General features: G+C 39.9%; 1 protein-coding gene across 2 annotated transcripts in view; it reads left to right on the forward strand.

Moving 5' to 3' along the window:
- The window catches only part of Spag6 (sperm associated antigen 6), a 59,241-nt gene extending 43,476 nt beyond the window's left edge, over nucleotides 1–15,765 (forward strand). For both annotated transcript variants that reach the window (XM_034510489.2, XM_076939566.1), the window contains 5 exons: nucleotides 498–650; nucleotides 3,185–3,376; nucleotides 8,836–8,952; nucleotides 11,847–11,992; nucleotides 15,460–15,765. In XM_034510489.2, the coding sequence (XP_034366380.1) occupies nucleotides 498–650; nucleotides 3,185–3,376; nucleotides 8,836–8,952; nucleotides 11,847–11,992; nucleotides 15,460–15,529 (678 nt within the window). In that variant the 3' untranslated portion in view covers nucleotides 15,530–15,765. The remainder of the gene's footprint in view (nucleotides 1–497; nucleotides 651–3,184; nucleotides 3,377–8,835; nucleotides 8,953–11,846; nucleotides 11,993–15,459) is intronic.
- The last annotated feature ends 207 nt before the right edge of the window (nucleotides 15,766–15,972 follow it).

Here is a 15,972-nt window from a genome sequence, read left to right on the forward strand (position 1 = left end):
CCTTTTCCTGTGCATATTTTGATTAATCTGTTTTTCATTTCATCACATGTTAAAAGTAAATTTCATCCAGCATCTCTACGTAGTCGAGATTTTCCAGAACCGAAGAGCACCCAGCTTGTAATCACAGTTGGTGTGTGAGTAATTAGGTCAGATGCCAAGTCTGATGTCTTTGGACATTGATTCATCAGACATTGTGATTGGCACTTTTGTGGCTAGCTAGGTATGAACTAGTCCTCAGCTTAGTGTCTAAGTGAGGAATTTTGAAATTCATTACAATAAAGATAAAAGTTGTATCTTTTCTTTTTAAGCACAGAATAAACTTTTCCACTATGAACATTTGGGCATTTGAGATGGAGGCTTATTATACGTGAGCATTTCTTTAATACTGCAGAGTGGCAGTCACCTTTTCCAGGTAGCTTTACGTACTAAACAGAGTGTGGCTGAGTCTTAGCTAAAGAGCATCTTGTGCTGTCTGGGGTCTTACTCTTTTCTTCCAGCTCTCCCAGCTGATTGTTAATGCAGGAGGCGTGGCCGCCGTGATCGACTGCATCGGATCCTGCAAAGGGAACATACGTCTGCCGGGCATCATGATGCTGGGCTATGTGGCTGCTCATTCTGAGAACCTGGCCATGGCTGTGATCATCTCCAAGGTTGGTGCATGCTTCCGTTTCTCCTCGATTTCATGGTAGACCCAACCATAGACTGACCCCGGGATAGGAAACATTAACTGGACACAGTAAAAGAATTGCTTAAATGTGTTCAGCTGTTTCATTGCTTATACACATCAGCGTTTATTAATATGTGTTCTTTGAGGAGAGATGTGAGTTATAAAATACGTAAAGCTTTCAATACCTAACAGCAACCTTTTAATGAGCATTACTGTAATCTGTCTTTAAGTATTATGTACATGCATATCTTGAAGGACTAATTGTGCATACTTAAAAACACTCTAGCTGAAAACTTCATTTAAATGACTTGCTCACTTAGCACTTTCACGCACGCAGAGGTCTGTGTAGTCCTCCGTTGCTGTCATCTGGGTCGGGAGATGGTGCTGGCTAGCTCTCTTTTCAGATGCAGTCAGGCATTCAGAGGGCACAGCAAACAGCAGTACTTTCATTGTTTTACGCTCTGGAAATGTAGCCTTTTCTCAATTTACAGCTTTGTATGAACCCACTCTACAGTGTACCTGTGGCCTGTAGTAGGTGCTCACAAAATATGTTGGAATATAGATACGGATTTCCTGAAGATCACTTCAAAGGCTGTGCATTCACACTGTGTGCTCACACTGTGTGTGGCAGCCCTCTGGGCTGCTGGGTTCTTATCAGTATAGAAAACCTGCTGTTGTTTGTTAAACAGAAATGGGGATTTTTTTTTCCCCTTACTAACCCTCCCAACACGAAGGAGCCCCAGATCTTGATTTCCTACCTATTCCACATGCTGCTCCCTGTACTGAGGTCTCTCTGTCCTGGGTTTCTTTTGTTCCTCTGTTACTGCAGAATGACTAGGGCAGTACTGGTGCTTGTAGAGGGGTCAGTAGGGATGTGCCTGGGGTTTCCATCCTTGGCTCCTTTGTCAGGAAGATGTCTCATTAGAATGAGGAGAGGGGCTGCAGTTGCTTGTGCATCCTACATTTCCTTCTAAATCTGGCCAGGACATTCTCCCCTTCTTTGGTGGAGGGCTGCTGCCTGTCCGTCACTGGCTTGGCTTTCAGTTCTTTGAGCGCTAAGGTAGAAGCAGAGGTCTGAAGCAAATCACACAGCAATGGGAGGTATTTCTTCCTTGTTTTCTGAGGAGCTGCAAGGACCAGTTGATAATGTCTATTATTTATGGCTCTCTGTTGCCTCTGAAGCACATTTACCTTCCTGGTCTCATCTGTGCATTCACAGTTGGGGCCAGTAATGTGCAGCTTGGGGTGAACTGCAAGGACTGACTGCTGGTCCTCTCCTCCCTCGGTCCCTCCTCCCAAGTCACTCCATCCTCACAGGATATAGAAACATGATGAGTTTTAGGAAACTGAGCCAAAAGTCAGTCAGTCAGACAGACACACAGACAGGAAAGGAAAAGAAAAGGAAGGGAAAGAAAAAGAAAAGAGAAAGAAAACACAGAATAAGAGGCTATGGGGAAGGCGCACATGATGGTCTTGACCTTTGCCACAGCAGCATTGACATGTGATACCAGTTCTCACAGTACTACATTTGAAATGATTACTATTGTCTCAAATTAATTATAAAATTGTGCTTTATAGAAATCTGGAATTAAAAATTGATGTTTATTTTATTTTTAAAATTTATTTATTTTTATTTTATGTGCATTGGTGTTTTGCCTACATGTATGTCTGTGTGAGGGTGTCAGATATTAGAATTACAGACAGCTGTGAGATACCATGTGGGTGCTGGGAATTGAACCCAGACCCTCGGGAAGAGCAGGCAGTGATCTTAACCATGGAGCCATCTCTCCAGCCCCCTAATATGTTTGATTTTTTTTCCCCTAGATCTATAAACTTATTTTGAGGACTTTTGATAATGTTTTTATTATTTAAACAAAATTAGAGTCTAAAACACAAAATGAAAACACATGCCACCCATGTAACAAAAGCAGCCTCGTTACAGCTGGCCTGTGACAATGAGCAGAACCAAGCTGACTGGAAATGTAGGTGGTGCTTCAGGGAAGATGTTAGTGGAAGATGGTCCATGTAAAAGCCTCTTAGAGTGGAATCTTGTTCATATTCATCTGATTTTTAGTTTGTAGTAGTTATTTGACTTTCAGATTCACTGTACTTGGGGTGGGGTATGTGTGTCGCTGAGGGTTGAACTGAGAGCTGTCCTCATCTTAACTCTTTAAACAAAGGAAACTAAAGTTTTCTGTTTGTCCCAGTGGAATCTGGTTTTGCCTGGTCTGAGGCATCCCTCTTGTTTGCTTAAATGCCCCTCTATTTGGGGGATAGGAGCTGGTAGAGACATTCTTATTTAAGTTGGATTGTTACAGGTAATTAAGGTAATTTAGCTCTCATCATTCTAGTGACTTAAGAAATTGCTGCCCTTGTCATGGAAGCATTTATTGAACCATTTAGGGGGGAAAAAAGAGAGATCAGGGCTGAAATGATTTCTTGTAATGCCTGAGAGACAGGGAGGACTTTAATCCCACTCTAGATTTACAACACTTGCTCTTTTGATTCCCACTGCAGGGTGTACCCCAGTTGTCAGACTGCCTGTCAGAAGAACCGGAAGACCATATTAAAGCTGCGGCTGCCTGGGCTCTTGGGCAGGTTGGGAGACACACTCCGGAACACGCACGGGCTGTCGCTATCACAAACACGTTGCCAGTGCTGCTGACTTTGTACATGTCCCCAGAGAGCTCTGAGGACTTGCAGGTGAAAGTACGTGCTTGCTTTTAACAGGATTCATGAGACTGGGCAGACACTTTCTCATTCTTTAAAATATGTGGTTCAAATATAATGATTTTCCTGATGGACTGTGTTACTTTTCTCAGTCAAGAAATACAAATCTGTCAGGAGAATAGGGTACCTTATCTCTGAAAACTGGTTACCCTTGTCTTCATGGTCAGAGATGTCTTTTCAAGGAAGTTTACAGACAATCGTACTTGGATGTAAAGTAAATGTCTGGCTTTTGCATTCTATATTGCTGTGGGCATTTTCTATGAAATAGGAATGAAAGAAAAGAATTTTTTAAATTTGGGTTTGCCGGAGAGCATTCTGTCCATTTTTACAGTAAAAAAAAAAAAAAATACAAAAGAATTTAAATTGCTTTTCAAATATATAACTAGTTAGAGAATATTCTGAAGCTATAATTTATGTCTCCTAATTTCAAGGATGTCTGATCTTTTAATTCTGTGTCTTCTTTCTTTTTAAAATGTTTAAGATTCACAAAATTAAAAGTTTTTTGAATCATGCATTTTTTAAAAAGGCAGATTATAAAAACTATTACTGGCTGTGAAGGTGATTCATGAAATAGGCATATAAAGTAGGGTGGACTATTTAGTAATTGTATAATTTTAAGGAAAGAAAAATATTTTCTAGCATACATATTAGAAAAATATGGAGGACTTTCAACTGACTTGGGAGAAGTTTACAGCAAAGACAGTAATTCAAAATAAGATAAGCACTGGCAGCCCAGTGGCTTGGTGGGTAAAGGTGATCTCTGCCCAAGCTGAAGACTTGTGTTTCATCCCCAAGACTCACATGGAGGAAGCAGAAAAATCGGACTCAGGCCAAGTTGTCCATTGAGCCCCATACACTGCTGCAAGCTCACGCTTGCAGCCTCCCATACACAGAAAATAAAAGATAAATGTAATTAATGCCCAAAGCAAAATTAATAAAAGAGTGCATTAAAATTGAATCAAATGGGTAAATTAACAAACAGTGAAACACACGTGCTGAAATGCAGCTTTGGATGACAAAGCAGAAAGTTTCCTTTTGTAAGTTTTATCAAAGTGACTTTCTTTCTTTGGTTATGTTTACATGCTACTTTTCTGCACATTGATTGTTCAAGTTGTAAGACTTTCCAGATCAAAGCAATGCTTACATAGATTGAGGGAGCCCCTCACATGAGCGTCGCAGTCTGGTAACGTGTATAGCAATGCCTGGCAGACAGAAGGAGATCAGGTTTGGTCCTTCCCCGGTCTTCTCCAGGTACACAGTGTCTGGTTCTTCAACTTTCTGCTGAGAAATCCGAGACCCATTTACAGTTCTGATTTGTCTAGGTATGGCTGATTAAAAATGTAATCAACAGGAATTGTAGTTTAAGAAACCCTGGCAATGTGGCCCTTAAGTAGCATTGGATAGTTTTTACAATGCTACCAGTGATTACCATGTACAGGTTACAATGTATAGCTTTTTTTTTTTTTTTTTTTTTACTTCTAAGTGGTACAAGGATTAACCTGAGAACTTGGACATGCTAGGTATGAAAGCCCTCAGTCACTAAGTCAGCTCCCTGGCTCATCTAATGTTTTTAATGAACCACTGTGACATTATATTGTACAAATATCCATGGAGAAAAATTAATTGAAAAACCTTACTTTTAAAAGTAAGATAGCCTTTATTCTGTTTTAATTCATCACAGGAGGTTAAGTTAGGCTAGCTGATAGAAATAAAGTTTCTTTTGATACAGTAATTTACTTTTAGGAAATACACCGGCATTAGATATAAAAAGCGAACCTTTAGTAATTTCCCTGACAACAAACCTTCCCAAAGCTTGGAATTCATCTGAATCACTTCTTACTGTAGTGATGTCATTCTTTTGTTCTTCTCCAGGGTCTCTTGGAGTATCCAGTGAAATCTGCAAAGCCTGTTTGACATAACACTAGCTCAATGAGAAAATGTGTATCCAAAGGCATTAGCAACTGTCTAGTGGCATTTCCCACTTGTTACTCTGTGGCAGCTTTCAAAGAATAAAGCTAGCTCAAGGTTCATTTTGTCTCAAAGGCATGTCAGCTTCCGTAAGCACTGGCTAATTGGTTCTAATCAGGGAGAGCCAATGAGCAGCCTCTTGGGATTACTCCTGTGTGGTCACTGTTTGCTGCCCCCATGATATTCTAGTGCCTTAATAGTGAAAAGTCTGTTATCTGACTACATCATCCAATATATTTTCTTTAGAGCATCATGCTGAAGTACTTTAGCTTATGTTGACATATGAATCCTTATGAAACCGTCCAGCGTGTTAACCCCACATAGGTCTCATGTTCTCATGGTCATTCTTTCCATTGCATTTTAGTAATTTTATTGATATATAACTTACGTAACTTACCTACTTACAGTATAAGATTCAATGGTGTTTAGTCTACTTACAGATTGTGAAATCATCATCACAAACTGATTTTAATTTTTCCCTCCATCAGTTATCCTTCCACATCTCTTCAGCCTCTAGGCAACCGTTAATTTTCTTCCTGTATCTATGAGCGGATACAATATCTGTGCCCTTTTGTGTCTGGATTGAAAGTTCTGTTAGCTTGTTGTTTAATGTGTATGGCTGTCTTGCCTGCATGTGGTCTGTTTACCATATGTTCCTGGTGCCCATGGATGCCAGAGAGGGCATCAGCTACCCTAGAACTGGAATTACAACCATTGTGAGCCACCATGTGGGTGCTGGAAATCAAACCTGGATCAGCTGGAAGAGCAGCCACTGAGCTGTCTTTCCAGCCCCTAACCTGACTTTCAAGACTCTTCCATAGTGCATATCAGCCATTTGTTCCTCTCTGTTGCTGGATAATATTCCACTGTTTATCATTCACCAGTTGAAGATAGACACTGAGCTCTTTAAATTCTTTATCTGTTTTCACATTTTCATGTGGATTATTTTTTTAATTTTTAAAAAATTTATCAGCAGTGTGTGTGCGCACACATGTATGTATGTGCACATATATGTATGTGCATGTTGTGTGTGCATAGACATGTGTGCCATGGTTGTATGTGGAGTCTTTGGACTTGATTCTTTCCTTCCATCTGGAGATCAGCCTCAGGCTGCTGGGTGGATGTGAGCAGCAGGCATGTTTACTGTGTCTCTAAGCTGGAGGCATGCCTGCATTTCTTTTCGGTATATTTCTTTAAGTACAATTGGTGGGCCATTGCTAATGCTTTAAGACTTAAGATTTTAAAAACTACTGCACTGTTTTCTTATACAACCGACTTTTGCACATACTTGCTAATGAATTTTATTTATTCATTCTAGTCTTTTACTGTAGCTATCCCAATGAGTACTTTTGATTTTCATTTTCCTAATGGCTTGTAGTATTGGAACATTTTCATATACTTCCTGTCTGGTTGTGAATATTCTTTGATCTTCTGCCCATTTTATTATTTAAATTTGAATTTAAATTGAAAATTGGTATCAATCTCAGGGCCTTCTACATGGTAGGCAAGTCCCTGCCACTGAGTTATATTTCCAGCCCTGCCTATTTTTAAACTGGTCATTTGTGTGTTAGTTTTCACAGGTCAGAGGTAAGCAGGTAAGCAAAACCTTAATTAACTAATAATTCTTTTGTGTGGGACAGTACAGTTGACTATTATCATAATATACATTCCTGTCTAAGAGAATAGCTATGAAATAAGTGTGTGTCTTTCAGACTAGGGAAACTCCACAAACTTCTGAGGTCATGAGATTTCTCTTTAGAGCTCTTGACTAATGACTTGATCCGTCACTGACCACTTGGATGGTCTGAGTTGGAGCAGGGCTGTCTGTGAGCTGTGATTGATATAATCTGTGTCATTAGAGCTATTTGACCTTGTTAGCAATAGCAGTTAAGTGAAATTTCTTTGTCTGCTAAGGTCACCATGGTCTTAAGATGGTTTACAAAGGGGCAATATAATCAGGTGTGTTGAAAACTGGGATGTCTCTTCAATTCACACTGCTTGTGGGCTACCTTTCTCCATTCTTTAGTTAACCTATGCAACAATGATGGCTGTGTAAGACTCCTTAGTCGGGCTCTCTAAAGAAAACCTAAAATCCAAGAGATCCTTTAATGATAGCACAAATAGGGCAAAAGTTTTACTGACTGCAATTGACATTTATAAAGTCCACGATGTAAAATCGAAATGGCACTTCATTTCAAGATCATTGTCAGACACACAGTAACAAAAGCAGCAGAAGGGCAAAGTGTGCTGTGTCTTTAGAGGAAGAAAAGAGCAAAATCCTTAAGGTAGCCTGGATGCTCACCACACCCAAGATGTGGGGTCCTAGAGAGAACTACCTATGGGCAAACAAGTAGTTGTACTCACCATACAAAGAAACAGTATCAGAGCCAGCCACAGTTGCAGCAGTGTTCTCATCACAGCAGGGCCCTTCAGCCCCGCTCACAGCAGGGGACAGCAATATTGTATCAGTTTGAAAGCAGGGAGAGTGCTGGCAGGAGGGGAGGTGGGGACATACATGTGGTACCCATGTTTGGAGAGTGATTCTCAGTTGACAGTTGATTGGACAGTTGAGTAGATTCTGTTTTTCTTCTACTTGAATATGGATCAATTTCTAGCCATGAGCTATAGCAGTGCCTACAACTGCACACTGAGTAATTCACACACTAGACATTTATCAAAGCATCTATGTAAAATGAACTCTTTTAGATAGTATAGAGTACCTATACCATATAGATATTATATATAGATATTTATATATGTATAGATTTATAGAGAGAAATAATTATATAGTTATATATTATGTATTATTGTATATGTTATATACGTTATAAGTATTATCTTATATTGTTGATTAAAACAAATGCAATCCTTTAGTTATCTGTTTAATAGCTATAAATGTATACTTATATATTTATTTATTTTAATGCAGGTTAGTTTACAGTAAATAAGTACATTTATACTTTTTAACTTTGTAGATTTTTTTAATATTTATTTTTCTGTGTGTGAATGATTTGCCTTTATGCACACCAGAAGAGTGCATTGGATCCCATTACAGATGGCTGTGAGCTATCATGCGGTTGCTGGGACTTGAACTCAGGACCTCTGGAGAAGCAACTGGAACTCTCATCCCCTGAGCCATCTCTCCAGCCCCATTTTATCGTTTTCATGTTCTGAAGTATATTTAAGAACTCCCCTGTTCACTGCATAGTTTAAAGTTTAACAGGATTCAGTTGGTAAAACTGGTAATACCAGTCAAATAGTCCTTCAGTGCTGAGAAATGGAGATCTGTACCCTGCGTATCTGACTTTAAGACCCTTTAAAAGGGGGCTACAGGGGCTAGAGCAATGGTTCAGCTGTTAAGTTATGCAGAAAATTGTTAAACTGTGAGGAATTGGCTTCATTGTCAAATTCCAGAAATGTGAGACATGAATTGCCAAGATTCTTATTTATTTTGTTTTGTATTTTAACAGAGTAAGAAAGCCATAAAGAATATCATCCAGAAATGCACCTACCTCCCAGCTCTGGAGCCATTTCTCTATGATGCACCTCCCAATATCCTGAAGTATGTGGCCGGACAGTTCAGTAAGGTGAGAGACACGCTCTCGGCCTGGGAGAAGGGGAGAAGGGGAGAAGGGGAGAAGGGGAGAAGGGGAGAAGGGGAGAAGGGGAGAAGGGGAGAAGGGGAGAAGGGGAGAAGGGGAGAAGGGGAGAAGGGGAGAAGGGGAGAAGGGGAGAAGGGGAGAAGGGGAGAAGGGGAGAAGGGGAGAAGGGGAGAAGGGGAGAAGGGGAGAAGGGGAGAAGGGGAGAAGGGGAGAAGGGGAGAAGGGGAGAAGGGGAGAAGGAAGGGGAGAAGGAGAGAAGGGGAGAAGGGGAGAAGGGGAGAAGGGGAGAAGGGGAGAAGGGGAGAAGGGGAGAAGGGGAGAAGGGGAGAAGGGGAGAAGGGGAGAAGGGGAGAAGGGGAGAAGGGGAGAAGGGGAGAAGGGGAGAAGGGGAGAAGGGGAGAAGGGGAGAAGGGGAGAAGGGGAGAAGGGGAGAAGGGGAGAAGGGGAGAAGGTGAACGGTATCTATGCGCTTGCTTTTCTGTTTCCTCCTGTAAAATTGGCCCTGGGCTTTACTGTTCTCACCAGTCTCAGTTGATACAGATCACACTGGTTAATAAGACTCACAAAGGAGACACTTCATCCTTTGTCATACAGTCCTCAAGCTCTGTACTATCTCCTTAAACAGTACAGAGGGTGGTAATAAGCCGACACCTAGGAAACCTTACTCTATAGATGGTTTCTGCCGGGACCTATCTTTTAGTAGTTTCCAGTGTCCTTTAGTCTCGCTTTTAGCCTAGGAGGTCTTTGAGCCCCTGAAACACTTTAGAAACTATACTGGAGATGCTCCCAGTCATCCGGTGCACAGTGACTTCTAATGAACAATTTTCACAAGTGTAACTGTCATTCTTTGTAGATCATTGCAGATGGAGGTGGGTTCTCAGAGTGCAGAGCCAACAAGGCAGCTCTGACAGAGAGGGATGGAGAGAGCAACTGTGTTACAGTACTGACTCTCAGGGTGGTCAAACTATACCCTGCATATCTGACTTAAAGCAGGGTTGACAGGGGCTGCAGATATGGCTCACCTGTCAAAAATACTGTTCTTCCCGCCTGGCTTCAATTCCCAGCACCCACACAGCAGCTCACAACTGCCTATAACTCCATTCCCAGGGATTCCATGGCCTCTTCTGGTCTCCATGGTCACATGTACGTGGTATACAGAATTAAATACAGAACACCATATACATTTTGAAAAATAAATAAATTATTACCATGTAGTCTGAGGCAGAGGCAGGTGGATCTCTGTATATTTGAGGTCAGCCTGATCTACACAGAGAATTCCAGGCCAGAGAGAGCTGCAAAGTGAGACCCTCTCAAAAATAAGCAAGCAAGCAAGCAAACAAAACAACAACAACAAACCCAAAAAACAAATCAAGGAAATTGGGGCCTGCACAAGTCATATGCCAGAGTGCATGTGCTTAGAAAACAGCTAGAACTGTATTCCAAGTTATCCCTCTAATTCTTCAGGAAAGTCTTAACTCTCTGCACCTCAGTTTGATTACACATAAGACAGGATGAAGGGTGCTTACTCCACAGATGGTTGCAGAGATTAAATGAGTAGCACATGGTAAGAGCTCAATCTGAGGTACATAAAAATACCCCAAAATAAAAGCAAAAACAAGCAAAAATTGTTTTTTTAAAAGACAAGATACTTGTGCCTGATGACATGGCTCAGCAGGTGAAGGTGCTTCCATCTCACCTGCCAATCTGCGTGTGATCAGGACCCCACCTGGTGAATGGGGAGCAACTCCTGCAAGTTGTCATCTGACTTCTATCCATGTGCTATGGTGTGTGCAGCCCTCTAACACAGATGTGATGTTAAAACAAGAGCCCACGTTGGGGCTGTGAGCTGTCTCAGCAAGTGCACGCACCTGCCACCCAGGCCTGGCCCAAGTTTGGTCCCCGGAGCCTGCATGAAGATGGAAGAAGAGAACCAACTTTACAGAGTTGTTTTCTGATTCCACGAGTGTGCTGTGGTGCTTGTGCCCACCCCCAATAATAAGAAAACAAGCAAAACAAAAACTTCATGTGTTCAAAGCCAACCAAAGTTTCTTTAGTTGATGAGAGAAAACAAACTCAGTCGGATAGTCAGTTTTAATACTATTTATTATAAATAAGGTCATTTTTTTCTGCCTCCTCCACCCCTCCATCTCTCCTTCTCCTCCTTCATCCCTCCATCTCTATCTCTAGTGGTTGGGATCAAACCCAGGTACTTGGGCATGCTTGTCAAATGTTATCATTGAACTGCCTTAGTCTTTTGAAGATAGTATGTCATTGTATGGCCTAGATTGACCTTTAGTTCATAATCCGATTAGCTCATGATCCTCTGGCTGAGCTACTGGTGTATGCCACCATATCTGGCTTGCATTTTCTTAAGGGAGCTAATATTTGAGCTGAGTATTAAACAGCGGGCAAGAGTTATTCTGGCAAGGAGGTGTTTCTTCAGTGGGAAATACCAACGATCACATAGCTTGCATGCTCCGATGTTCTGGAGACAAAACTTGGGATAAAGACTCATGAATCTGGAACTTGGAAATGTATTTAGGAGATGATGGGAGAGGCCCTCCTCTTCCTTGTTACAGAGATTGCCTTCACTTCCGTGAATACTGGGGAGACCTCAGATCACGCAGCTTTAGGCATGAGTAGGTCTCCACCTCCTCTACTCACCACATATTTCATCTTTATTTCATCTCTACCCCACGAGGGTTAATGTACTTTGAAAAAGAATGTATTTTTCTTCAAGTCATCAGCTCTTTAAGTTATAGGTAGTATACTGAACATAAGTTCTCTTCTGTATTATTTCTGATACAATATAACTTTTGAAGAAACAACATGACTTGGAAGAGTAAAGATTACGTTTTTTATCTGTTTCTATTCTCAAGGTGCTGCCACATGACAGCAAAGCTCGAAGGCTTTTTGTAACAAGTGGTGGACTTAAAAAGGTCCAAGAGATAAAAGCGGAGCCTGGGTCTATCCTCCAAGAGTACATCAACAACATCAATAGCTGCTACCCAGAGGAAATAGTAAGGTGAGAAAAATTGATGTTAAGCAGTTCCATATTACAAACCGATTTTCGGTTTTCATATCTGTGTCAAAATGTAGACGTTGGGGGCTGGAGAGATGGCTCAGTGATAGACATGCTTGGTATGTAAGCAAGAGGGCTTGAGTTCAAATCCCTACACCTGTGTAGAACCTGGGCCACACATAGCCTAGGTATTGGGGTCAGAGACAGGTAGAACAGGGGAGCTCTCAAGACAGCCAGACAGTTGATGTCAGTGAGACTGATTCACTGATATTCTGTCCCCAAAACAAGGAGGCGAGTGATGTGCTGATGTCCATACACATGTGCAGAGAACACACACACACACACACACACACACACACACACACACACTGCATATAGCACACATACAAAAGAAGAAAGAGGGTAAAGGTTAGGAAGAAGAGAAAGAAAAGAAAGAGGAGGAAGAGGAGGAGGAGGAAAAGGAGGAAGCAACTTCCTTTTGTTGATTGAGATGATTTTGCTATATAGATCAGACTTTCCCTGAATTCACTAGCCCTTCCCTATTAGCCTCTCCTCCCACGTGCTGGGATTAAAGCCATGTGCTACTAAGCCTGGCTTGAAGTCTTTTTAGAAACTTACAATTGCATGTCTTTGTATACATACATGAGTGCAGCTGCCCCCAGACAGATAACCCTGGAGCATCTGACATGGTGCTGGGAACAAAACTCAGGTTTCTACTTGGGTCCTCTGCAAGAGCAGTATGTGCTTTTGACTGCTGAGCCATCTCTCCAGTCCAAGTTATACATTCTTGAGAGGTTTATGATGCTGTTGTTACTCTTTGAGAAAAACTCAGCTCATGTGTCAGACAGACCTAGGTTCCCGCCTCAGTTTTAATTATTTCCTAAGTGACCTTGAAGACAATTATTTTATTATTTAAGCTAGAATTTCTGTGTTTGTAAATGTTATTACCTATCTTATAACATTAGAATCAAATGACATCATAATCAAAGGGTTTAAATGAGTAAGAATTCCATCCAGGCAACATGTCTCATTGTCCCTTTTGGGGTATCTCTGTTCTCACTTTTTTTTCCTCTTGAGATTAAGTAGCATTATTAGGTAAATAAAATTTAATCTCATAATCATATTAGAGACATTATACTTAGGTCCTTATTTTTTTTCCTATTTGTTTTGATGACAAATGCATAGTAAGCAAAGTGTTTATCCCAAATTTACAAATATAAAATTATTGTGGTGTATTTAAAATGTCCTTTATTGCTGAGCCAGAGTTACATAGTTTTTCCTAATGGAAGCTACTTTTTAATTCCTTACCACCACAGTAGTTGGAACGAGGTCTTTCTCACAGTAAATGAATAACTTGATATCTTTATTTATAGGTCTATATTTTAAGACACACATGGGGTCGGTTGCAGCTATGAGGGGCTGGGCAATTCTAAGTGCCTGCCCTGTTGATGATCTGGGGATGTTTACTCACTTCTTGGCTGCTGGGAGTCCTAGAGAAGTCTCTGAGGTCTTTGGTGAAGGACATTTGGCAATGGCAGTAAGCTTGCCAATGAGTCTAGTTAAATGAGTCTAGTTAAAGCCTCAAGAATTACTGGTACATCCTGACTGATGAAGTGAGCCACGTGTATCATTTCCAATTGTCTGTCAGTCACATTAAAGAAAGTAAAATGAAATGGCAAATAAGTTTTAATAATTTTTGAGACTCTAATTATCTAATCCGTATAAGTTTAACTTGTAATAAATATAAAGTTAGTTAGTTTATATCTGTATAATTTTGTTACTTCTAGCATATCTTAATTCAGATGGTAAATCTCATTGTAAATATTTGGGTTGAATTTAGATTGTATAAAACTAACATGGGAAAAAGACAGGCTCACAAATTATTCCAAACACATTTTGTGTTTTCCAAGAGTTGATTTGTCAGTTTTGAAGTTAAAATTTTAAAATTAATTTCTTAGCATAGTAGCTATATTTCTAGTGTTCTTTAGCCCTATGTGACTAGTAGTTATTTTAAGTAGCACATTTTAAAAGATTTTTAAAACCTGGCCTCCTGACATTTATAGAAAAACTAACCTGTCATGTGTCCAACACATTTATGAAGAGTCAATGAAACTGGGATTAGCTTTAACAGCTGTACTGACTCAGACATGGAAAGACAAGTAGCCAATTCTGCAGCAATGCCAGCCTAAGAAACCCATTTTGAAACTAATTTTTCTACATTTGGTGGCTTTTTGATGATTTTTTTTTGAGACATGGCCAGTGACTTGCTGTGTGGCCTTAGCTGATCTGGAACTTGCCAGTTAGGCTAGGCTGGTGCTAACCTCACAGAGATCCACCTGTCTCCACCTCCTGAGTGCTGGGAGTAAAGTCGTGTGCCACCACACCCAACTAAAATTTTATTTTTATTTAATTATGTGTGTATGTATGTATCTGTGCAAATAAGTGCAGGAAAAAAGAGCATTCTGTACGTGTGTGTGCGTTTTCTGTTTGACTTTGTGAACAAGGGACACTATTAAAGAAAATATAGCTCTGTTTTGCCCTGCTAACTTGATAAAGGTATAAAGACATCTAACAAAGGATAAGTCCCAGCATTAACTTTAATGTATAGAAAACATTTTCAGAGGCTTAATCATTTTGAGTAAATATTCAGTTTTTTAATCCATTTCTACATTAGAATATGTACTAGATTTTACTTGGCTTTTAAGTAAATGTAAAATCTTTCCACACCATGCCACTATTCATATACACTATTCATATATTTAATATTTTATACTAAGTATTTTATAAGATGATCAATTTAGAAATCTGAAAATACAAATGTATGGTACTACATATGCCCAAGAAGCAATGAAGATAATTTTCTATTTTATATAATGAGTGTTTATAAGACATTTATTCAATTGTTTTCCATGTGAATTATGACTGGTTCTGATCCAACTGTACATCAAGACATGGTTTCTAAGGCAATTGGAATGCAGAAGTTGATTAGCAATAACCAATTATATCCTCTAATATACAAGACATTTATTAGCTATGATCTTTAAGTACCACCACTCATTTGATATGATAACAAGGATGTCTCTGAAATACTACCCCTGGATTGAAAGGATGCTTGGAAAATGTCTCCTTTGTCACCTCGCTTTTTTTGAAGTGTTTCAGTATCTAGGATAACACTGCAAGTTAGGGTTCTCTTTCTTCACATGCTCTAACCTTCACATCAGCACTATGGAACATATGTGAAGTTTCATTCAGACAATGATTTAGCTTAAAACACTTTATATTTGTTTATGTGTGCATGCATGTGCATCACAGCATGTATGTGAAGGTCAGACTTGTTGGGTTGGGTCTAATGCATGTGCTTCAGGGATGAACTCACCAACCTTACTGGTTGAGTCTATTCTTTATATAGACTCTTTGGTTTCTACTGTATGAAAATTTCCATATATTTGATAGCAAATTTTCTGTTTCAGGTACTATTCTCCTGGATACTCAGACATACTTCTGCAGAGGGTCGACAGCTATCAGCCGCTTGCTAACTGAATGAAGTCTATTACAATACTCAGATTCATAGGAGAATAAGGATAACAGTTGTTAAAGATCTTTCTAAATATCTGAACCAAGTGCATCCTAGTTTTGTTCTATATGAAAAAATTTAATGTTTTCTATATTTATGTAATCCTTTAGAAATTATTACCTACAGTGTATGAAAAGACTAGCAGTAATCATTTACATGAATAAAGCAAAAAAGTTAAAAGGCAATAAAGAATTTTAAGGTATTTATTTTTCTATAAAACGCATAAACACAACACAACACACACATTCTTGAGACTAGATATAAATGAGACATGCTGTTTGAAAACCTTTAGTTACGTTCTCACAGATCAGCTAGGTAGGGAAACCTGACCTTGACAACTATACAGAAAGACAGGCAAGGGAGTGTGGAGAGAATGATGGGGGTGAGGGGTGCTGGGCCCTGAGGAAGG

The sequence above is a fragment of the Arvicanthis niloticus genome, chromosome 8 (assembly GCF_011762505.2).
Source record: "Arvicanthis niloticus isolate mArvNil1 chromosome 8, mArvNil1.pat.X, whole genome shotgun sequence".
In the NCBI taxonomy this organism is placed as follows: domain Eukaryota; kingdom Metazoa; phylum Chordata; class Mammalia; order Rodentia; family Muridae; genus Arvicanthis; species Arvicanthis niloticus.